Consider the following 24,935-nt stretch of genomic DNA (forward strand, 5'->3'; position numbering starts at 1 on the left):
ACTACATCGACAGGTTTCGGTTTCACCAGTGAAGGGAGGTGGCTCTTACTGTTTGACTACACACTTGACATATATCAATTGGGCCAGGGGATATAAGCATGAGATTTCCTATCCTGTCTGGCTTTTCAGCAAGGCATACTTTTCCTTGATTAAGAAAGCCTTCCTAGGCCCAGAAGGGTGGCTCACCCCTGTAATCCTAGTACTCTGGGAGGCCAAGGCGGGCGGATCACTCAAGGTCAGGAGTTCAAAACCAGCCTGAGCAAGAGTGAGACCCCGTCTCTACTAAAAATAGAAAGAAATTAATTGGTCAACTAAAAATACATAGAAAAAATTAGCCAGGCATGGTGGTGCCTGCCTGTAGTCCCAGCTATTCCAGAGGCTGAGGCAGAAGGATCGCTTGAGCCCAGGACTTTGAGATTGCTGTGAACTAGGCTGATGCCACGGCACTCTAGCCCAGGCAACAGAGTGAGACTGTCAAAAAAAAAAAAAAGAAAACCTGCCTACACCCAATATAGTTGTCCAAATCAGGCATTGACGAAGTATAGCCTGTTGGCTAAATTTGACCCCACTGCATGATTTGGCAAATAAAGTTTATTGGAATATGGCCACACTCTTTCTTTAACATACTTTCAATGGCTGCTTTCATGCTAACAATAGCAGAATTGGATAGAGACAAAAGACCGTGTGGCCTAAGCTACTTGCTATATTGACCTTCACGGAGGAAAAATTGTTAACTCTTGATTTGATTGATGAATCCAAGAACAGCATATTTGAGGACTCTTTGTAAAATTGGGGATGATATTAGAGGATTCATATTATTACAGTTTTTAAGTTTGACAGACCTTAGTATCACGGATTCTCTCATCAGACCAAAGAATTTAAAACCATTTAATGTGAAACTTTAGAATAAAAGAATCACCTAGGAATTTGTTAAACAAAGATTCGGGCTTCCACTAGGAAGTCTTCATTTTTATTTTATTTTTTTTATTTATTTTTTTAAACAGAGTCTCTCTCTGTTACCCCAGGTAGAGTGCAGTGGTGTGATCATAGCTCACTGCAACCTCAAACTCCTGGGTTCAAGTGATCCTCCTGCCTCAGCCTCACAAGTAGGTGGGACTGCAGGCATGCGCCACCATACCCAGCAAATTTTTTATGTTTTCGGTAGAGACAGTGGTCTTGTTCTTGTTCAGGCTGGTCTCAAACTTCTGATCTCAGGTGATCCGCCTGCCTTGGCTTCCCAGACTGCAAGGATTACAAATGTGATCCACCATTCCTGCCTTAGTCTTCATTTTTAAACAGGCATTTTAGGTGATTCTAATGTTAATGGTCCCTGGATCACACTTTAAGAAAGACTGATTTTTTTTTTTTTTTTTTTTTTGAGACAGAGTCTCACTTTGTTGCCCAGGCTAGAGTGAGTGCTGTGGCATCAGCCTAGCTCACAGCAACCTCAACTCCTGGGCTCAAGCAATCCTGCTGCCTCAGCCTCCCAAGTAGCTGGGACTACAGGCATGCACCACCATGCCCAGCTAATTTTTTCTATATATATTAGTTGCCAATTAATTTCTTTCTATTTATAGTAGAGACCGGGTCTTGCCCTTGCTCAGGCTGGTTTCGAACTCCTGACCTTGAGCAGTCCGCCCACCTCAGCCTCTCAGAGTGCTAGGATTACAGGCGTGAGCCACTGCGCCCAGCCAAGACTGACTTTTAATGGTCAGTTTTCTGACCACAGTATCTAAGATTGAAGTTTCTGTCCTTGTTTCTTTGTCCAAGAGGATATGTGAGCCTGACCTGCCTCTTCAGCAAAGTTCAAGTAAATCGTGCCTTAGGATATAGGTGTTTTCTACTTAGGTGTGATTGTTAGAGGACATCTTTACTTTAAAATGACTATGTTCTTTGCTCAGGCTAGCTAACTCTTCAGTTTGCAAGCAAAAGATAGCAACTGAAAGTGATCACAGTTTCCTCATGCATGGTACCCTTGGGAAATAGCTAGACAGATAATAATATAATTTAATAGAGGTAAACTATAAATTTGGTTTCCTTAAAACTTTTTCCCCTCTTATTTCGTCAAGGAATTTAAAAATAATCAAAATTATATGGAGAAATCTTTTTCCACATATAATTATAGTATTAAGAGTTTTATGGTTTGAAAATATTAATACTATTGAGTGTTAGAATAGCTAGTTAAGATTTGTATGTGTTGATTACTCTGATAACCTAGCTGAGGCGCTTTCTCCCAACACTGTTTCTGCATGACCAGGCCCAGGAGCCCAGCGTGCCTATTCTGCCTGCCTTGCCTTTATTATTATCATTTGGCTGTGCCATATTTGCAGGGTATTTATTAGGGAACATTAAGCATGATTGAAATAATTCGATTAGTTACATATGTTTTTCTAGAAAATAGAAGTTGTGGTACCAGAAGGAAAATGTACTATATTTCATAAGATTTTTTTTTTTAATTTTTAAGGCTTGAACTCAAACTTGAATGTAAATATGGATATGAACAGTATTAAAGAGCCACAGTCAAGACTAAGGAAGTGGACTACAGTGGACAGCATTTCTGTGAACACATCTTTGGATCAAAACTCCAGCAAACATGGTATAAAACACATTGTTACATTTTCCCTTAAAAAAAAAATTGGCAGAATACTAAATTTAGGCCTTTATCTTATTTTAAATATATTTTTTCATAGTCAAATTATCTTAGAACTTTTCCTCATTTTAACAAAGTTCTCTATTAATTATTCTTAGTTAAAACAAGAGACTTTCAAAGGAAAAGCAAAATTCACTTGTGTTTTACAAAGGAGAGATCAGATGATGCAATTTTTTGAAAAAATGATTCCCCTTGTGATGGTTATGAAGTTTTTTCTAAGTGATTATATTATTCTTATATTCTTAACATTTACTGATTTTAATCTGATATGTTCATAATAGGGTATTAAAAACTTCTATAATTTCTGTCAATTTCCTATATATTGACATGTTTTCTTTATATGTTTTGTTGATATGTATAAGTAATATAGGTTTAATATTGTCTTCTCAGTTAAATTATTTTTTAGAAATGCCATTTTCATCTTATTTAATATTATCCATTCATCCAGCAAATGTTAATGGAATATATTTTGCATTCCAAGGATTGTGTTCAGTACCTGGAATACGTAGATACGTATGTGCATAGTACACAGTTGAGTGTCTGTCTGTCAAAATGTATGTATGTATTTATGTAAAAATACTTGCCCTGGAGGGCTTTATGAGCAAAAGCAAATATATCAATAGATTTAGTATCTTATAATAGGTAATATAAACATTGATACTTATAATAGTATAATAATGCAAAGTTCTATAGGAGCATTGTGTCAGTTATAACTGTGGGTGCAGGTCTGGAAAGGATAGAAGGACTTATGTTGAAATGAGTCCTTTAGTGAACCAAACAAACAAGAAGAGGAAGAACAATCTAGAGAGAATAGTACATATGAGCTAGAAAAGAGGACAGCATGGTGAATTAAGTATCCACTTAGGCCTGTCTTCATCCCAAGAGCATAAACTCCTAGAGGAAAGTGACTACACTAGCCCCATTGAGCACATTGGAGTGCTCACTTAGTGAACATTTGCTAGGTGAAGGGATGAGTGAATAATAATGCTGTTAATGATAGAGCAAATGCAGGAATAGAAGCAAGCTTGGTGTGATAGATAATGAATCAGTTTTAGTTTTATTGAATATGGTATTTGCAGGTAGCTCAACTTGGAAAACCCCAGTAATAAATTAGAAATAGAGGTCTAGCACCCAGGAAAAATGTCTGGGCCAGAGGAAGATTTGGTATTTATGTTGAAGTCATCGACATGGATGAGGTTGCCCAGAGGGAGAGAACACAGAATAAAGAACAAAGACAGGATCCTGGAGCCATTAGTATTACAGAAACTTGGAAAAGAACAGCTAGAGAGAGGTGATATGGAGACCTAGAAAAATGTTTCTACCATTGTGATTTTCTGTCTTGTCAGGTTAAGGTGAGTTTTTCCATGTTTGTTTGTTTGTTTGTTTGTTTAACAGAGAATCTCATCCTCAGTTTGTTTAAAAACAAATTGTTCCCATCCTTTCACTACTATTGTAGGGGTAAAGTACATCATGTATTTTATGTAAAGTAAACTTTACATAAAATACTTTACTTATGTAAAGTAAACTGGTATGTAGTATGTATTATGTAAATGTGGTATCATATCACAATCTTGGGTGTTACTTTTATCCCTGTATTACCAAAGCTTACTTAGAAGCCAATACATTAGTTACTGATCATAGAAGAAATAGCAAATCCAAGAGGCCTTCTATATCAGAGGTCTCAAGAGGGTTTTTATCGGAAGTCATTCATACAAACCTGGAATGGCTGCATAACTGATCATGGCTACTCAGTCACCAGACTACTCAGAGGTCAGACAAATACACTGTAGTCCAGAGCCCCAGGCACAAAAATAGGTGTTCATCATAAATTATGTCAGTGTCATAAACTATCTGGCACGCCCTAGGTATGCAAAGGTACTCTGACCTGGCAGAGCATACCATGGGCTATGGGGAGCTCAGGAGCTTAATAAGTACTAGTCATGAGGCACTTTGGAATGTGAAGTCCAGGTCTGCTGTGCTAATCTTTTGCTGTACACCTATAGTAAGAAAAGCCAGATTTGTTAAGGCGAGAAAAAGTGGAGTGCAGGCATGGACATTTGACTAGGAAATTCTGCATTGAGGAAGGGTTGAATTGGGATGTCTGAGATACTTCATGGTCCTAAGACTCTCTCTGACTTCCAGGCAATTTAAAAAATTCCTTTTCCTTCCTCAGCATCCATAGAAAATTACAGTGTTGGGGAATGGGTATGACATATATAGAAGGATATTTCATTTTAGTTAGTTTTGGGGTTGAGGGCAATTGGGAAAGGTTTTTAGGAGACCCATGATCGTTTAAGCTGAGATAGGAAAGATAAACAGGAGTTAGCAAGGCAAGAATTGAAGGGAGGGGAAACCATGAGAGGTGTAGTGAGGCTAGAATTTTAAGAGCCCTATGAACTCTTGAAGAGTTTGAATATTATCTTTTGTGTAATGGAGAATTGTTGAAGAATTTTAAGCTAGGTGATGACATGATCAGATTTGCACTTTTGAATTATTCTACTGGCCACAGTGTGCAGAACTGGGGAGTAGAGAAGGAGGGGAAACCAGTTGGGAAACTTCTCTGCCTAATCCAGAGCTGAGCCAACAAGCCATAACAGTAGCCTGACCTAACGGAGTCATGATTCAGGAGCTGTAGAAGAAGCAGAATTGACAAGACTTAGTGATTATAAGATGATGGAGAGAGAGGAGCCAAGAGAGACACTTTGTGTTCTAGCTCAGACATGCTCAAATCTGTGTTCCTGTGATTGTGATTAATATTAAAAGGATATTTTTGGTGACATTACTTTTTTGCACATTGAATTGTATCTTGAAACTTCATTTGACTAAATTTGGCTTAAAGGTCAGTTTTCTAGATTGTACATATTGCACTAATGATTACCAGAAGTTAAAGGTAAAATTGTCACATAATAGCAGGGACGTTGGATCATAAATGAAGACCTAAGGCTGGGCATGGTGGCTCACGCCTGTAATCCTAGCACTCTGGGAGGCCGAGGTGGGAGGATTGCTCAAGGTCAGGAGTTCAAAACCAGCCTGAGCAAGAGGGAGACCCCGTCTCTACTAAAAATAGAAAGAAATGAATTGGCCAACTAAAAATATATATAGAAAAAATTAGTTGGGTATGGTGATGCGTGCCTGTAGTCCCAGCTGCTCGGGAGGCTGAGGCAGGAGGATTGCTTGAGCCCAGGAGTTTGAGGTTGCTGTGAGCTAAGCTGATCCCACGGCACTCTAGTCCGAGCAACAGAGTGAGACTCTGTCTCAAAAAAAAGAAGACCTGGATGCTAAGTTGATTTGCCACTCAGGGGAATATCATTTTGGAATTTTTCTGGAGGGCGAGAATGGGGACTTGAGGCAATGAGAAGGTGGCAAAACAAATATGAACCTTGGTTTTGAGACCAAGCTCTGCTAGTAATAAGCTATGCTATTACACTTACATTCTGCATAGTGACATTTGGTAAATAACCAACAGGATATATGGTGATGGTCCCACAAGATTATAACAACATATTTTTACTGTACCTTTCCTATGTTTAGATATACAAATACTTAACCATTGTGTTACAGTTGCCTACAGTATTCAGTACAGTGACATGCAGTAGAGGTGTATAGCCAAGGAGCAAAAGTCTATATGGCTTATAGCCTAGGTGTGTTGTAGGCTGTACCATTTAGGCTTATGTAAAGTATACTCTATGGTGTTTGTATGATAATAAAATCACCTAATGACACATTTCTCAGAACTAGCTTCGTTGTGAAGTGATACATGATTGTAATTAGCTATGGCAAGTAACCTAGTAACCTAACTGCTTTCTGAACATCAAGTTCCTTATCTGACTAATGGGATTAATAATAGTTCCTTTTGGGATGTTTTGAGGATGAATGAGGTGATACAGCTGAAGCACTTAGACACTAGAACAGAGTTAGACATGTAAGTGGTTCACAGGTCTTAGCCATCATTATTGTAGCCTCCATTGTTATGTAATTATATGCCCTACTTCCAAGACAAAGACTTTTCTCCAGTGTAAATTCATTTCCATTTGCTTAAACCTACCACACAGATTTTACATTTCATTTTTCTGATGTGATTAATAGATATATTAATATATCTATCTTGTGTGATTAATAGAATATAATTGGACCCTAGCTGCCTCTAATGTCAAGTCTATTTTCCTTTTTAATAAAATTAAGTTTTAATAAATAGAAAGTATTACTGGGAGAAAAAGATAATACTTTTATCATATGTGGCATAAGAATCAATCACTTGAAATGTGGCAACTATGCTTACTTGTTGTATCATGGACAACTACTACTTTGTTTATATCCCACTTCACGCCCAGGTGGCTTCAGTTCCACTTACAGAACAGATAACAGATTCATAGTTTACAAAGATCAAAATAACCAGATTGAGGAAGTGGAGCAGAGGAAATGGTAGTGGTGAAGACACTAAGTCAGGGGTATGCCCACTAGCGAGAGCCCTGGGATCCTGCTGCGGTCCAGCTCTGCTGTCTCTGAGTAACTGATGTAGAAGCTGTGACATGCAGCCAGAGGAAGGAATGAGGCTCGAGTGACATGCAGGGCTCTGCTGTGTATTACCAGAAGTTCAGAGCAGGAGCAGCTTGGAATTGTGAGCAAGAGTTTTTTCTTTATACCCACCTCAAACTCCACATGAATGGAGGAGATATGATTTTCCCTTCTTCATTCTCATTTCTTCCTACATCCATAAATTGTACCTCCTTCTATCAAATTATTGAAGCTAAACACCCTTTTTAACAGTTTGTTATAATTTACATAGCATACAGTTCAGTGGCTTTTAGTATATTTGCAAAGTTGTATAGCCATCACCAGAGTTTGAGAACATTTTCATTACCCCAAAAAAACCCCTTAGCTGTCATAGCTCCTGCCCCCCAATTATCTCATCTTTCCCAGTCATAAACAAAAACTAATTTACTTTTTGTTTTATATAGATTTGTCTACACTGGACATTTCATATAAATGGAAGTGTGTAATATCTGGTCCTTTGTGACTGGTTCTTCTGACTTAGCATACTATTTTCAAGGTTCATGCTATAGCATGTATAAGTACTTCATTCCTTTTTATAATTATATTTATCCCCTCATTCATTAATGGACATTTGAGTCTAAGATATAGTTGATGTCTTTTTTCCTCAACCTCCACATCCAATCCATCTGTGAATAGTGCTGCTTCTACTTCCAAAATGATCACGTATGCTGAGATGATCTCTCGCTGTCTCCACAGCCTCTGAGTGGTCTCCCTGCTTCCTGCTTGCCCCCCTCACCTCCAGTCCATTTTTTACACAGCAGCAAAAGTGAACTCAAACCAGATCATGTTATTTCTCATCTTAAAACCCTTTAGTATAAAAGAACTCCTTACTGTGGCCTGCAGAGCCTTGCATGAGGGTGTTGCAAATTCTGATGCCTTCAGGGAAGGGGAAACCCAGGCTTGTGCCAGCAGGGCAGAGGCCAGTCTGGAGTGCTGGAGCCTGGGGCTAACTGCAGCGGTGCACTCCCAACTCAGGAGCTTAGAAACACATACATGGTCAGCCCCACCCTTCAAGGCCAGAGTCCAGCTCCTTAATGTTAACTCTCCCACTGAATATTTTTCAGACAAAATGGTCTTTCATTTCCTCAGACACTTCAAGCTGTTTTTCTTGTATGGTTTTTGTGCAGGCTATACCCACTGCCTAGAATCTCTTCACATGCTAGCCCCACCCCTCCTTGCCACACACTCTCCTTCCTGTCTCTGTTCATTTGTTTTTTTGTTAGAATATAGTGTCACTGAGTGCAAGGACCCCATTCATCTTACCTTTCCATGTCCAGCCTTTAGCACAGCTGCTGAGACTGTTCCAGTGGGAAAGTGATATGTCTTTCCACTTGTAGTACAGCATTAGTCATTTTAAGATGTGTTCAAAGATGAGTCAGGAGAGTAAATGACAAGAAAACAAATGATTGTTGCTATGTGTTTTTATGGGACTTAACATTCATTTTGGTTACAGATATCTTTACCTGTGCTTGTAGTCACAAGGCAGTGGGGTATCTGGTAGAAATATAAATATCCTGTTAGAAAAGGATATTGCATTCTTTTCATTGCATATACATTATTTTTAGGGCATATCGGTTTCCTGCATTCTTGGATACACTGCTTTGCCACTCACAATATTCCCTACCATGGTTTCTTTTGCTTTTGTTTTTTTTGAGACAGAGTCTCGTCCCTAACTAGACTGCAGTGGGTTCATCACAGCTCACTGCAGTCTCAAACTCCTGGGCTCAAGAGATCCTGCATCAGCCTCCTGAGTAGCTGGGACTATAGGCATGCCACCATGCTTGGCTAATTTTTCTACTTTTAGTAGAAAAGTAGACCTGACCTTAAGCAATCCTCCTGCCTTGGCCTCCCGGAGTGCTAGGATTAGAAGCATGAGTCACTGCATCCAGCCCCAACCACAGTTTTTCTTTTTTTAAAATCACAATTCCTTTTTTTTTTTTTTTTAAGAGACAGGATCTTGTGCACTCCCCCAGCCGCAGTGCAGTAGCACAATCATAGTTCACCATTACCTTGAACTCACTGGTTTTAGCAGTCCTCCCATCTCAGCCTCCTAAGTAGCTAGGACTTTAGGTGCATATTACCACACCCGGCTGAGGGGGGTTTATTTTTTGCTTTTTGATTTGGGGTGAGGGGTTGGTAGAAATGGGGTCTTTTTTTTTGGAGACAGAGTCTCGCTTTGTTGCCCAGGCTAGAGTGAGTGCTGTGGCATCAGCCTAGCTCACAGCAACCTCAAACTCCTGGGCTCAAGCAATCCTCCTGCCTCAGCCTCCCAAGTAGCTGGCACTACAGGCACGCACCACCATGCCTGGCTAATTTTTTCCCTATATATTAGTTGGCCAATTAATTTCTTTCTATTTATAATAGAGACGGGGTCTTGCTCTTGCTCAGGCTGGTTTCGAACTCCTGACCTCAAGCAATCCGCCTGCCTCGGCCTCCCAGAGTGCTAGGATTACAGGTGTGAGCCACCGCGCCCGGCCAGAAATGGGGTCTTGCTATATTTATATTGCTCAGGCTGGTCTCGAACTCTTGGGCTCAAGGGATCCTCCCAAGGATTATAGGCGTGTACAAACCATGTCCAGCTATCACAATTCTTGTTCCTCCCTCGTGTTCCTCATTCACTCCCAAAACCGTGAATCTCCCCAACAAAAGTTTGCTGTACTTGTTGTCCATGTAGGCCAAAATACAAGTATTTTAATGATTTAGAAATAATTGTGTACTCATTCTGATCACTTACTGATAGTTATGATCCTCATATCCCTCTTGAAATGACATCCACTGTGATCATTTTCAACATTCTTCAAATGATATGTTAGAATCTTAGTATATAAGAATTAAAAGCAGCTGAAGTCTGTAAGAGAGCACAGAGCTCTCTTTTCCTTGTGCCTTCACATAATCTGCAGAACACTTTTTGGAGCCTACAGATCTAATGGAAAGTTTTCTTACTACATTTGAGAACCTATAAGAATAAATTTTTTTTTTTTTTTTTTTTTTGAGACAGAGTCTCGCTTTCTTGCCCAGGCTAGAGTGAGTGCCGTGGCGTCAGCCTAGCTCACAGCAACCTCAAACTCCTGGGCTCAAGCAATCCTCCTGCCTCAGCCTCCCGAGTAGCTGGGACTACAGGCATGCACCACCATGCCCGGCTGATTTTTACATTATATATATTAGTTGGCCAATTAATTTCTTTCTATTTCTTATGGTAGAGACGGGGTCTCGCTCAGGCTGGTTTTGAACTCCTGACCTTGAGCAATCCGCCCGCCTCGGCCTCCCAGAGTGCTAGGATTACAGGCGTGAGCCACCGCGCCCGGCCTAAGAATAAATTTGATATTATATTTTGCTCACATTTCACTATCATTTTTTTGTTTTTAGGTGCTATTTCAAGTGGTTTCAGGCTGGAAGAGTCTCCATTTGTTCCCTATGACTTTATGAACAGCAGTACTTCACCAGCCAGTCCTCCAGGTTCAATAGGAGATGGCTGGCCACGTGCCAAATCGCCTAATGGCTCTAGCAGTGTTAACTGGCCACCAGGTAAAATGCTAATACCTTCTTAAATGAGACTATGTTTCTGTTACATCTGGACTTACTAATGATTTAGCCCAATTCTGTGTGATTGGACTGATGTGTGCTGATAAGAAGGAATGCAGAAATGATGAAGGAAAAATTAAGTTTACAGTCTTGGGCAAATGAGTGTGCCTACCTGTTCCTAATGCCTTTATTCTCCAAGCAGCAAAGGTGGAATGAGTCCCATTAAGCAGCATAAAGAACTATATAAAATTTAGTTGTGTCAGGGGATTGACTTGACAGTACTTTCATTTGTACTGAGGAATCAACAAGAAATGCATCTATAGTGTACTTTGTCCTACTTGAGTTGCAGTGACTGTGATTTGTCATAAAGCACTTTAAAGTGTTACTGTTTAAAAATATATAAATCTAGAGAAATGATATCAGTTATAAAAACTTACAAGTTATTCTTAAAGAACAGCTTTTTTTTTTTTTTTTTTTTTTTTTTTTTTTTTTGAGACAGAGTCTCGCTTTGTTGCCCAGGCTAGAGTGAGTGCCGTGGCGTCAGCCTAGCTCACAGCAACCTCAAACTCCTGGGCTCGAGTGATCCTTCTGCCTCAGCCTCCCGGGTAGCTGGAACTACAGGCATGCGCCACCATGCCCGGCTAATTTTTTATATATATATCAGTTGGCCAATTAATTTCTTTCTATTTATAGTAGAGACGGGCTCTCGCTCTTGCTCAGGCTGGTTTTGAACTCCTGACCTTGAGCAATCCGCCCGCCTCGGCCTCCCAAGAGCTAGGATTACAGGCGTGAGCCACAGCACCCGGCCTAAAGAACAGCTTTTGTTGTACTAATTGTATTACTGAACCAGCCTCTTAAGGTTATTAGTGGTAAAACTGGAGAATATTTGAGAGTTGCATAAAATTTAGGAATAAATGATATTTAATAATGGGTTTTAAATGATGATGAAACCTTGAACTAATTTTAAATTTCCATTTCCAGAATTTCGCCCTGGTGAACCATGGAAAGGTTATCCAAACATTGACCCCGAAACTGACCCTTACGTCACTCCTGGCAGTGTCATAAACAATCTTTCAATTAATACTGTGCGGGAAGTTGACCACCTCAGGGACAGGAACAGTGGTACGTAAGTGGGGTGAAAGTTAATTTCTGAGTGATGCTCAACAACCCAGTTTAAGAATGGTACAAAGTGGGTATGAAGCTCTCAGCAGCCAGTCACTCCAGCATCTGAAAACCAATGGAATCATGAAAATGAAGATAATTCTCGGTGTTCCCATAAGTGACTCTTTAATTTGCCCACTTTTAAAATGATGAGGATTTATAATCACTTGATATGACAAACATGTATTAATTTAATAAGTTAACACAAAGGAACAATGAATATTTGCTTTCCAGTAATTGTACTAACAACTTAATGAACAAACATACTGAAGATTGCTATCTACTTTATACCGAGTTATGAGATTGTGGTTATTTAAATATGAGTGTTTCTTATAAAGGATGTGATCATATTATACTGAAGGACTTTTCTCTGGTGGAGGAAATTAGCCTCTCTTTCTCTCAGAGAGTAAAAATAAGATGAATTTATGGATCCCTGCAGTCCAGATGGGTTATCAAATAAAACCATCCTATTACCTACCACATAGTTACTTTTCACCTCTAGGCATTTACATGTATTCCATCCATGATTTTCTAGAAGAAAGGTAAATGAAAGGGATTTTTGAAATATTGAGAAGTGTTTTCTTTGTTTCTATAAAATATATCCTCTCAGTTTAAATATATAATTTCTAATGTAACAAGTTTTTGCTCTATCACAGTGTTAAGAAAAGAATCCTCATCATTCTAAAAGGGCTGAATTTAGCAAATAACTATATAGGAGTAGTTAAAGCTGCTACTTTCACAGGAGAATAAAAAGCCAAACAGAATTTCACAGCATGGCAGTTAATAAATAGAAGGAACTAATGGCCTACAGAAAGGTTCTGAAAGTCAGGAGAGGAGTTTAAATTTGGTATTAAAGGAAATACACTATTGAATGTTTTGAGAAGACTCATTCTTTCAGGTGGGGTGATGTGACAGTGGGGAGCAGATTGGACTAGGAGACCAGTTGGGGATCAGGCCTAGTGATCCAGATGGTGGTCAGGGCTCATTTGGAGTAGTTGGTCAAGAGCGTTTTTAAAAATGGGAAGAAACACTAGGTTTTGGACTCTTGAGTGTGGGGTATTGTGGGGAAGGCTGAAGGCCTGGCTTATTGCCAGTGACAGGGTACCTTGGACACTGGCTAGCCTGTAAAAGTTCAGAGACAGGAGTTAGGAGCAGCAAGACTTGAACCTCCTTTTAGAGTCCAGTCGTGGGAAGTAGAGCTGGGTGTTGTCTTGGTTACTGTACCCTATTGTTAGAGTGTCTCCTCCCTACAATTTTGAAAAAACAGGGTGGGAAGGAAAATACCTTTACTAAGCCAAGGTGAAAACAACTAGCAAACTCTTAGCATACTCTTTTGAAGGCAAGAAGGAAGATGTAGTCTCAGGCACCATCTGTTATCCCAGGTGTACTTGGTTTCTTTCTCGTGGCATGCAGTTACACTTCAGTTTCTCTGGATGGTTTTGCCTGTTCTTAAACGCCATGTCTCTTGCTCTGGTGGCTGACTCATCAGACTCTTCCCCCATGTAGGGTCATCCTCATCCTTGAACACCACGCTGCCTTCAACTAGTGCCTGGTCATCCATTCGTGCCTCCAACTACAACGTTCCCCTCAGCAGTACAGCACAAAGCACTTCAGGTGGGCCTCCTCCTGTGCACACCAGGGCCCGCAAGGGGGGGAGGGTGTCAGCACAGCCTGGGGCTGTGGCAGCTGTTTTTTAATGCCTTTTTTTTTTTTTGAGACAGAGTCTCACTGTGTTGCCCAGGTGTCAGCCTAGCTCACAGCAACCTCAAACACTGGACTCAAGCAATCCTTGTGTCTCAGCCTCCTGAGTAGCTGGGACTATAGGCATGCACCACCATACCTGGCTAATTTTTTCTATATATATTTTTAGTTAGCCAATTAATTTCTTTCTATTTTTAGTAGAGATGGGGTCTCGCTCTTGCTCAGGCTGGTTTTGAACTCCTGACCTTGAGTAATCCTCCCACCTCGGCCTCCCAGAATGCTAGGAATACAGGTGTGAGCCACTGCACCCGGCCTGCCCTCTTCTTTTTATCTAGAGTCTTCTCTTCAGGGAGTCAGGAGACGATATTTGTGAGCCTAGGGAAATATTTTTAACATCATTTATTCCTTTAAAATTTATTGTACCCAGCAGTCATCTACTAAAATAATTAATTTTCACTGAACAGCTCTCACTCTCATCTGAGAGCTACCTCGGCTCTGTAATTAAATGTAATTTAAGCCAAAGCGGTTCTCAAACTATCTGCAGTGAAGAATTTTTTTTTTAATTTCCAACCCTTTGTAGAATACAGTAAACATGAATTTTGAATTATTAGAAAAATAGTTATACACTTGAGTTATGGCAATGTCTAAGTTTACAAATGTTCACTCTGAATTTCTGTACTCATTCTGTCACAGGCTAGTAGTAAAACTGTGTTGTGGCCAGTCTTCGACCACATTTTGAGTAGCAATGACTTAAAGAACATGCACTTTTTAAGTCAAGTAGAAAAAAGAATTAAGAGTGATGGAAGATAGGAAATTTTCCATCCTTTTCTGTTCCTCTTAAGTTTTTAGCATTATTTTTTATGTAGTTTATTGTGTGCCTGATCCCTGCACACGCCCTTGTGCCCCCATTGCTGTGAGCAGTGTGTATCAGGAATTGAGCTGGCCTTTTCTTTTTCTTTTTCTTCTTTTCAGACAGGCGGCTCTGCATTAGACCCGTAGGCAAATTACTTAACCTCTCTGCCCTCAGTAGAATGTATGTCAGGGTTAGAGATGCGTGTGTGCAGCCTAGCGCTCGGCAGAGAGCAGCAGGCGCCCAGTGAGTGTGTCTGTCATGGTGACTCCCTGGGTGGGGCATTTCTCCATGAGTAAACAACAAAGTTCTAAAATTTATTTAGTGGCCTATATGTCTTGAGTGACTGACTCAGTTATGGTTATTTAGGAGTTCACAGTTGCTATTTTAGAGCAATTCGAAGTATTTTTTGTTTTGATTTCAATTAAAGTACAGTTTTATATTGGCCTAAGAATCTCATAGATCTTAAAACTATTAATAACAGATACATGGTCGGAGTGTTTTGAGGGGTGGGAGCAGTTTCCTTTGGGCTTTTTGAATTTCTTTTTTGGCAGTTAGGTTTGGGAGTTTTTAATAGAATTTCATTTTCTTTGATTTGTTTTTTGTGGGAGAATGGATGTTATTTCAATTTTCTCTTTTCTTAAACATTATTCCACTTTTTCCCCACCTTTGAGTAGCCAGAAATAGTGATTCCAAATTGACATGGTCTCCTGGTTCAGTTACAAACACCTCTCTGGCTCATGAGCTGTGGAAGGTCCCTTTGCCACCTAAAAACATCACTGCTCCGTCCCGCCCACCTCCGGGACTGACTGGTCAGAAGCCACCCTTGTCTACGTGGGATAATTCTCCCCTTCGTGTAGGTGGAGGATGGGGAAATTCTGACGCCAGATATACCCCAGGTAAGATGAAATATGTAAGCTGGTTTCATATGGTTTACTTGCTGAACGCTAACCAGTACCAACAGTCTAGTTTAACAGAGACTTAAACAGTAAACTATTGTTACTCTCTGTAAGGTGGGGAACTTAAGTAAATATGTGATTGCTAGTGCATTGCCATCTTCTGCAATTTCCAGGTCTTTGAGAGTCTCATCCCAGTTTACTTAAGAGTATTTACCCAAAGATACATAACAGTCAGTGGTAAAGTCAATGAATGGGCAGCACTTTTCTTTAAGAAGTTTCTCAAGAGTGCATCCTAAACTGTGTAGTATCTTCCTGCTCAGGGCAGAAGCTGTTATGTGGCAAGGCCGGGGAAGGTGGGAGTAGCCCATCTGGCCTCGAAGAAGGGGCCTGTTTGGGTGAGAGTGTGGCTTGTACTTGGGATGACCATACGACTTACTGTTTAAACAGGGACATTTAGGAGTGAAAGAGGGTGCTCTTAACTAATCATAGAGAGCCAACAAGGCATAAACCAGACTGTCCCAGGAATACTGGCGCCCCTGCTTTTGCTCATTCTGTAAATGACTGGCATTGGATGTGTACTGGCATCATGTCCCTGCCTGCACTCCCAGGCCATAGACTTACGCACACACAGCCACTTGATGTACTGAGAGTGGTCCAGTGGTTCTCCCAGTAAGTGTGAGTTTAAAGACCCTCATTCTACTCTGCCCAGAAACTGTGCCAAACTTTCTCATTTTCAAACTGAAAATGAATAATAAAACTTCATTAATATTTTCCGATCTAATGTATAATTTCCAATCTTTAGACAGGTAATTGGCTACAAAAAAACTTGCAGCATTTCCTTTGAGGGGAAGGTTTTAATTACATGAAACAAATACTTGGGTCCGTTCCAAGCTACTAAATGCAGATTAATGTAATTGGTGTGTTGTAAGCCACACCAGTGGGTGGGTGCCAGCTAAGTGGCTGGTGGCACACAGGGAGGGGAGCTAATAAAAGGGCAAGGAGCCCACCCTAAGGAGGATTGGTGGAGTTGAGTGGAATCAGGAAGCCAAGCCAACCCGAGCAGAGGGACTTGCCCATGCCATGACTGAGACCTGAGACAGCGTAAAGGTTCCTTTTGGAGTTATGAGAGAATGCAGGGTGGGGAGAGGGTTCAGTGAGAAGTGAATTAGGCATGAACTATGTCCTGGAACAGTCCAAGCCACACTGAAGTGTTTGTGAGGCACTTTTAGTTGGAGATGGAGATAGGGTGGGGCTGGGTCACGATTAAAACCTCTGCCTCTAGGAGAAGAGGATGCCAGGGAGGCCGAGCAGGGAGGCCAGTTGGGAAGCTCCCACACGAGTGATGTCTAGATGATTACAAGCTCTTAGATCCCCTTAAAGCTTCACAGCTTGAGGAATATAACATTTAGGTCATCAAACCTCAGATAATCACAAACCGAGGCCTTCCCCAGATGGTGCCATTTGGAGATAATTTTAGCTTTATAAATGAAAAGATTCCAAAGGAATGTGCTTTTTTTTTTTGGCTTACTACCCTACCATGTGGTGAGCTGGGAGCAGTTCTGAGCTCACTGTCCCCAGAGGCAAAGCTCCCTGCCCTAGGAGTTAACACCTGGCCATGGCTGGTGTGAGCTCAAATTCTGGGCCTAAGGAGAAAGTATCCCATGTAGAAGTGCAAGGATGAGAAGGAATCCATGAGGCCAGGAATCCATCTACTGAGTAACTGTAATTAGACTTATTTGTCCTAAACAGTCATTCAGGCTGCAGTCTAGGAAAACTGACTTGTCTTTTTTTTTTCCTTGTTTAGGTTCCAGCTGGGGTGAGAGCAGCTCAGGGAGAATAACAAATTGGCTTGTTCTAAAAAACCTTACACCTCAGGTAAGGATACCAGATATCCTGCTTTATGTGGATATGCCAAGGAGCATGGGAACAAAGCTTTCAGGTCTGAGTTCAAGACAAGAGCTACTAAGTGATAGTTAAGGCCATACAGAGGAAATGGCAGAGGACTGGTCTTGATGCCTCAGGCAGGCTGTGGTCTGATCCAGTGGTTCTCACACTGATGTGCATGGAAGCAGACAAAAATACAGATTCCCAGGTCTCACCTCCGAGATTCTGATTCAGTAGGTCTGGGCTGGGATCTGGGCATCTGCATTTTTATGAGGGCCTGCAGATGAATCTGATGCAGTCCTTGTCCTGCACTTTGAGAATCCCAGGTCTGCCCTTTAAGGTTAGGACATCTCTCAGCCCCTGGACTACTCCCTCCTCTGGAGGCTGGATGTTAAGAGCCCACCGCCCTCCCCTCCCCCCAGGGAGCAGTGCCTTGGTGGATCCTGTCCTCAGGGCAGGAAGAGAGAAGACATGAAGCCACAGCAGGGGCAATGGCTAACTAAGGAATTGGGGATCTGGGGAGTGTCCAGGAGTCTAGAGGCCACAGAGGTATGGCTCTGGGACCAGTGGATGTGGGGAGGGGGGCACTGTACCCCATCATAGCAGCAAGTACCAGTGAAGAGTGTTACCCAGGAGCGAAGAACCTTAGGGAAGAGAGAAGGACCAGAGCTGGAGCCTGGGATAGCCTCGCTGGATGGCCCTCATCATGACACATCTAATTTGCGGTCCCCACACTGTCTTCTAGATCGATGGCTCAACTCTGCGTACTCTGTGCATGCAGCATGGCCCACTGATAACATTCCACCTGAACCTCCCACATGGAAATGCTTTGGTCCGTTACAGTTCAAAAGAAGAGGTAGTGAAGGCACAAAAGTCTCTGCACATGTAAGTTGGCAATTCAGCTCTTAATTGGAAGAGTGTGGGGGAAGGAGTGTGTGAGAAAGCACAGCATGGCCCCGGAACGAGGGGTCCCGAGGGAGGTGCCTCCTGACAGCTGCAGCCTTGTTGTACTCTGGGCTCCAAGATTAGTGCTCCTCAGGGGAAGAATCAGACCTAACCGAAAGGGCCCTAGAAAATCCCTTACGTAGGAGACAGACAGACATGATGCTGGCACACCACAGTGGTGCTCCCAGGGAGGCTCACTCGGGCTGAGGCGTCAAGCCCTGGGAGGGCCGTGGGCATGCTTGTTACGTGGCGAGTTCTCTCCCTCTCTCCGGCTTTTCTAGCAGAGACAAGTTTCACCCTCACTTTTGAGTTAGCAAAGCTCCTCTCACACGTCGAATGCTCACAAGCCTGCTGTGCCTCTCTCCTCTAGGTGTGTACTGGGGAACACTACTATTCTTGCTGAGTTTGCCAGTGAAGAGGAGATCAGTCGTTTCTTTGCACAAAGTCAGTCTCTGACCCCTTCTCCTGGCTGGCAGTCTCTTGGGTCCAGCCAGAGCCGGCTGGGCTCCCTCGACTGTTCCCACTCATTCTCCAGCCGGACCGATCTCAATCACTGGAATGGTGCTGGGCTGTCGGGAACTAACTGTGGAGACCTTCACGGCACTTCACTCTGGGGGACCCCACATTATTCCACAAGCCTGTGGGGTCCTCCAAGCAGCAGCGACCCCCGAGGAATTAGCAGCCCATCCCCCATTAATGCTTTTCTTTCTGTTGACCACCTGGGTGGGGGTGGAGAGTCCATGTAACAGTGTAGATGGAGACTCACAAACTGTGACCTCAGACGCGAAAGAAAGGAGCACTAAGTTGGGCTCGCCGCCTGCAGCCAGGGGCCACCTGTGGGAACAGCTATTCTCTGCACATTTTCCACTTTGTTTTCCCCAAAACATATCAGTTTGAATACTTGAATCATGCAGGCCAATATTATAATGTGAAAAGGTATCTATCTATTTACACTCCCAAATAGCGCCATACATGCTAAACCGTATAGAATGAGCTCACTTGTGTATATTCATCATGTTTAGCCTTTGAATTCTTTTCTTTTCTTTTCTTTTCTTCCCTTTTTTTTTTTTTTTTTCCCTGATACCCACCCCCCTTTTTTTTTGCAAACCATTTTGGGCTGATAATGTATGAGCTTTTACCTTTGCACTGAATGATGTTCTCTCCGTCTAATCGGCAATATGGGGGGGCAGCTGTTCCAGTGTAAATGTTTACTCAAGGATGTTCTTAAAAGGTGTGCGCTCTCTACTATGCCTTGATGTTGCCTACCTTATTGTGGTATCGTGGAGTTTAAAAGATCAAGTTATGATACTGACTTTAGGATTATTAATGAAAGTATTGCACCAGTTTTTTCATGTTGTAAAACTAAAGAATTTCGCTCTGCAGTTTGAAAAACTGTGGCCACAGCTGTGACTTGCAGCCCACCTGCCACCCAGGACGGGCCCTGCACTTTGAATAGGCTTTCCATTTTGTTTTGAAGGTTCCCACAGTGAACCTTCTTGTTTACAGATTTTTTTGTTTGTTTTTTGAGAAAAAAAATGTTTACTCTTCCATCATTTAAAAAAAATTTAAAAGACAAAAAAAAAGGAGGATGATTTAAAAGATGCTTTCTATCTCTGGGAAAAAAGGAGCAGCATTTGGCCATGTTCTTTTGTTTTTCTATTCCTGTCCTAAATCAAAGAGCATGGTTCTCAGGAAAACCAGTTCCCCAGTTAAAAAACTCCTTGTAGTTTCTTATAGGAAAAAAAGAAAAACCCCAACTTTTAGCACTGATACTACGTATTGCTCTGTTAAAGAATTTTCTCTGCCAAAAAAAGAAGAAAAAACAAAAAAACGCTTAAAGCTGGAGTTTGACATTCTGCTTTCAGATGCTGTCTTTTTATTAGTGAGTGATGATGGTTTGCTAATAATCAATAGGTAATAATTTTTTGTAATCCCATCAAGTGGCTCTATATGTTTCTGCTCTCTTGTGACTGTGTTAATGTTTAACTGTTGTACCTTAAAGCCGAAATCAGTAACTATGCATACTGTAACCAAGGTATTGGGCTTACAGAGTTGTTTGTTGTATAAAGAAAATTTTAAATGTTGTTGCAAACTAACGAGTTACATCATTTTTAAATTTCTTTCCTCCCCCCTTTTTTGCCCACAAATGGTATTATAATGCTTGCTTAGTCAAAGGAGAGAGACTAAACAAGGGTAAAAATTTTAACAGTACAGAATTTGCCATCATTTCATTGCCTTGATTCTAACTGTTTGTGTCCTAAGATGCAAAAGAAGTCAGTGGCTTTTAACTGTTTACAAATAGAATGTGATTGTAAAATGTACAGTTTGGTTGTGTTTGAATTATGAAATTTCTTCAGATATAATAAACCATGACTTTTTGGCTGCTCAACATTAATTGTCTCTTTTTTGTGAATTTATTTGTAGGCTCTTTTTTATAATGAAAGTTTCAAAGTTGCTATGTATGAGGGTTCTCATAGAGCAACCAATTAAAAATCTAAGCAAATATTTGAACATTTTATCTGAACTTCTCCACAATTTCACCCTGAAATAATGTGAGAACAATGGGAAACTGTAGCTTGCTCCTTCCTACCCTCTTTGAGCATCTTTGGGATCTTGTTGCTCAAAACTCTTCTGTGACTTCATCTTCCCCACCATTTGTGCCCATCTCAAGCCTCAGCAAGAGACCATTTGGAACATGAAGCTTAATGACTTGACAGTGTACTAGTGTTAAACTCTCATACCTCTGTTACAAAACGAGAAATGCCGCAGCCTGGACTGGCCTTTTCTTCCCCCTTCACGGCCCTCGTTCCTCACTGCAGGAGCCGGGGGCAGAACCTGTGTATGTATTTCAGTGTATGACTTCAAATCATGCTCCAACTTGCCAGGTGTAAGCTAATGTTGTTGAACACCTTAATATAAGCAAATGTTGTTCAATGCGTTCAATGTATATTGACTTCCATACTGGTTTTTCCAAAAACCAAAGGTAGCTTTGAAAAACCATGTCTGGAAATGTTTGGAACGTTAAGCTGATTGACCTTTTGGGGCTTTGAGTAGTATATAATTGACTTCATAACTGCGTTAATTGTATTGTTAAAGTGTTTGGGATTTTTTTGCGCTTGTTATGTGGAAATAAAGTGTTTGATTTAAAAATTGCTAAAGTGGTTTTGATTTTTGCCTAGTCCTTAACTAACACAGCTCTATTCTCTAATCACCTGTGACCCAGACCTGCACCTGACCGTGCTATGTCCCTGGCTTAACCTCAAGTCACAGCCTAGGAGAGTCGCTGTAAACCTTCTAACACTCAGGCAATTTCAAATACACCTCCCAGCTCTGCTCCCCTCCCCCATGGGCCTGCTGGGACCCTCCTCACCTCAGCAACCTGAGGACAGCTTATACTGTGCTTTCCTCTCCCATCAAGAGTAGGCACCCCTTGCCTGCTGCAGAAATGGCATCCCATCTGTAGTCACTCTCTGGGCCACTGTGGTAGGCCAGGATGTGCATAGCAAGCTCCCACCCATCCTCCTTGTCACACGTAGAGTAGTTGCTGAATACATACTGGAAGGAATAATAGCTGTTACCTATTGACATTTGGGGACACAAGACTGGTAGTGTCACACTGTTAGGTTGTGCAGGTGGATGAACCAGGGATGTGTCGAGGTTGACAGGGTCAAAGTCAGGTTAGACTGTGAATCTGGGGATCAAGAGGAAGGGGGTATATTTGCATCAAGACTGAGGGGTGACCAATGGAGGTGGCACTGGGGAGCTGCCATAACATTTGGCAAAAGCATCATTTCTGTGCCTCGGGACTTCACTGGTTTTCCCTCTACTCCAAAGTTCCTTTGGTTTCAGATATGAGAAGTGGGGTCTCTGAACAAGACCTGGAATTGGAGCCCAAATGAAACTTGAGAGCCCTTTACAGAGACCATTGGCCTTTGGCCCTGGTGGAACTTTCTCTGAAGAAGTATTTGCAAAAGCCGGGGGTAGGGAGCGTAGCAGGAATGGTGCCTTCAGAGTTTTCTGCATGTCAAGTGCATTGCACATATTTTCTCGCTTCACTTTCAGGGCATCCAGCCAGGCCCTAGAAACAAAACCATAGTGCCAGACATAAAATGTAACCAAAATGTTTGTACCCTCATAATATTCTGAAATTAAAAAAAAAACACAAAAAACCATAGTGCCCTTGGAACTGCTGGACAGTTTCTCAAATTATAATCCCAAAGTTAGTAGAGGATGGAGGATGTGGGTCCCCTTGGGATTGAAGGGTGGAGTTTTAAGCTTGAATTTTAGGTTAAAACTGCATACAGATTTGCGTTCTGCTCTGCCATAGTTTTTCCTCTAAGATTACTGTTTTAAATAGTTAAATTGCTTTTCTTCAAAAAGTCTCTAATGCCTCAGAAAGATGAGCTACCCCATGGCAGGGTGCAATCAAAACCCACAAACTCCTTTAAGAAACAGCCGAAGAGCTTCATCCAGAGCTGCTGTGACTGTGACAAATGACAGGTCACAGGGAGTCACCAAGTCACTGAGCTCTGGTGAAGGGGACAGAGCATGACACACCCAGGGCCCTGCCCGAGCCCAGGGATGCCCCTGTCCTGGCTGTTTGGATATTGCCATATCCCTAAACCACCTGGATTTTACTCAGTTTCGTGGTTTGTTAAAGTCAACTTCCCAATTTAATTTCTTTACAAAGGTAAGTTGATGTCATTGCCTCATACTGTCGGTGTCATTTGCCATAAAAGAGCTATAAAAGAAACTCACAAAACCAAAAACAAAACAAAACTATTCAACCCTGGGAAAAGACAATTTGACAACTTGTCAAATGGGGAGAGTAGAAAGTGTTCAAGAGAGGCTAAAGACATCCTGTCACCACACAGACTTCCTGCCTATATGGTCACATGTGCTGCAACGGAAAAGCTCCGCATCTGTAACTCTGCCTTGTCTAGTCATCTCCTGTACGGAACCCAGGGGAGCAAGGCCCACTCGATAGAAATTGCTCCCCTGGGAGGGCCGTGGTGTGTGCGGGGAATTGAGGTTGGTTCCGAAATGTGTGGTGCTCGGTCCTGCTTTAAGGCTCTGGCGCCGTGTTCCATGGGACACACCCCTCTGATGGGGACCCCCCATCTCCGCAGAGAAGTGGGAGACAAGAAGCTCCCAGATGGGTTGGGGGTGGCGTCAGTGTTCCCTGAAGGTGACCCTGCCCACTCTCCTCCCACCCTCCAATGTCCTGCTGGGACCTCCCATTGGCCAAACCTAACCGGGTGCTCAAGAGCAAGGGAGGCCAGGTGATTTCACCTGAGACTCGAATAAACCAACCTCCTGGGGCACAGAGCACAGCCAGGAAAGGGAGAAAAGGGATCTAGGGCAGGTGGTGTGCTTGAAGAATGGACAGATAGGTACCCTGAAAATACTTGCTGCAAGGACGACGGACGAGAGATGTATGTACCTATGCATGTTTAAGAAAGAAGCCGATTAGTAGAGATACCAATTTGGGGTTTATATGTCAGAGATGATGGCGGATGCCATGGAAAGGGACGGGCACGTAGAATGAGGCTCAGGAAACGCCACCACTTGAGAAGCAAAAAGGAGACCCGGATGCCAGAGAAGGAAGAGTCAAGATTCAAGGAGACGGGCCAAGGGTGGTGGTGGCTTGAGAAAGTGGTGTCTCAGAACCCGGGGACAGGGGACATTTCAGGGAAGGAGAAGGCCCCATGGGCAAAGGCTGCCTGTGAAGAGAAAATGGAGCGGGTGGGGGGAGCCACGCATGGACCTGTGACACAGGAGACCATCACTGGGGCAGAGGCAGAAGCCAGATCCCAGCCGGGAGAGGGGCTACCCGAAGCGGAGGTGGCATTGTAGGGTGGATTCCCCGGGGATCACATCCTGAGGGGGATGACCACTGCAGGGGGGGAGGACGACGCAGAGAGGAGCGGGGCTGCGCGGATGGGATGACCCTCAGCGGTGCCCTGGGGCGAGGGAAGGGCGGTGACCTCCCCCTGACCCTTCACTGGGGTCGGGCTGGCCCGTCCTGTAGCGAGGACAATTCCTGCGGAGCCGGGGGGCCACACCGCAGGCTCTGCTCCCGAGTCCGGCCTGCGCAGGGACGGGGCCGCCGCCAGGGGGAGCCAAAGGGCCGAAGCGCTTCGGTGCGTTCGGTGGATGCGCTTGGTACTGGGGGACACACCGGGAGTGTGACATTATTAGCGTGACATTATTAGGCTGGGAGAAGGAGCCCCCGAAGAGGGTGAGAACGAAGATCCAAGAGTGAGGATGGCCCTGCCGTGTCCTCTGTTCCATCGCCAGAGCCTAGAACGCTGCCTGGCACGGATGTGCACTTAATAAATACCTGTTGAATAACTAAATCCGTGAATGAATAAATTCTAGACACTGTAACATCAAATAGAAGAAATAAAGCACCGATGTTTACTTCTACCAAGAAATACATACCCATTTACATACAGAAATGTACTTAAAACAGAAACCCCAAATACTGCCACACCTTTATAACTAACCTGTAGAGCCCCCACGATGTCACGGAAGCCCCCAGAAGCCAAGCAGTGGCCCCCCAGGCCCCAACCCCACCTCTGCATCAGTCACGTTGCTTCTCTCCCATGTTACATCTGCCCATGTCTCTCCGTAAGAACCCGTTTCTATAAAGACTACTATGCTTCTGTAGAGCAACTTTGTAGAGGTATAAATGACACACAACAAACTGCACACACACACGTACAATTTGAAGAGCTTTGACATGGCGTCACTGATGACACCATTA

The 24,935-nt window shown here is 42.6% G+C and overlaps 1 protein-coding gene across 8 annotated transcripts in view; it reads left to right on the forward strand.

The window, feature by feature from the left end:
* The window catches only part of TNRC6A (trinucleotide repeat containing adaptor 6A), a 105,944-nt gene extending 85,389 nt beyond the window's left edge, over window positions 1–20,555 (forward strand). For 6 of the 8 annotated variants that reach the window (XM_075995186.1, XM_075995187.1, XM_075995188.1 and 3 more), the window contains 8 exons: window positions 2,465–2,596; window positions 10,571–10,729; window positions 11,708–11,848; window positions 13,394–13,501; window positions 15,116–15,337; window positions 17,142–17,212; window positions 17,967–18,106; window positions 18,537–20,149. In XM_075995186.1, coding sequence (XP_075851301.1) covers window positions 2,465–2,596; window positions 10,571–10,729; window positions 11,708–11,848; window positions 13,394–13,501; window positions 15,116–15,337; window positions 17,142–17,212; window positions 17,967–18,106; window positions 18,537–18,912 — 1,349 coding nt within the window. In that variant the 3' untranslated portion in view covers window positions 18,913–20,149. Of the gene's footprint in view, window positions 1–2,464; window positions 2,597–10,570; window positions 10,730–11,707; window positions 11,849–13,393; window positions 13,502–15,115; window positions 15,338–17,141; window positions 17,213–17,966; window positions 18,107–18,536 lie in introns of all 8 variants that reach the window. The other 2 variants (XM_012780141.2, XM_020281412.2) reach the window with 1 other exon arrangement.
* Window positions 20,556–24,935: the final 4,380 nt, after the last annotated feature.

Source organism: Microcebus murinus, chromosome 19 (genome assembly GCF_040939455.1).
Source record: "Microcebus murinus isolate Inina chromosome 19, M.murinus_Inina_mat1.0, whole genome shotgun sequence".
NCBI lineage: Eukaryota > Metazoa > Chordata > Mammalia > Primates > Cheirogaleidae > Microcebus > Microcebus murinus.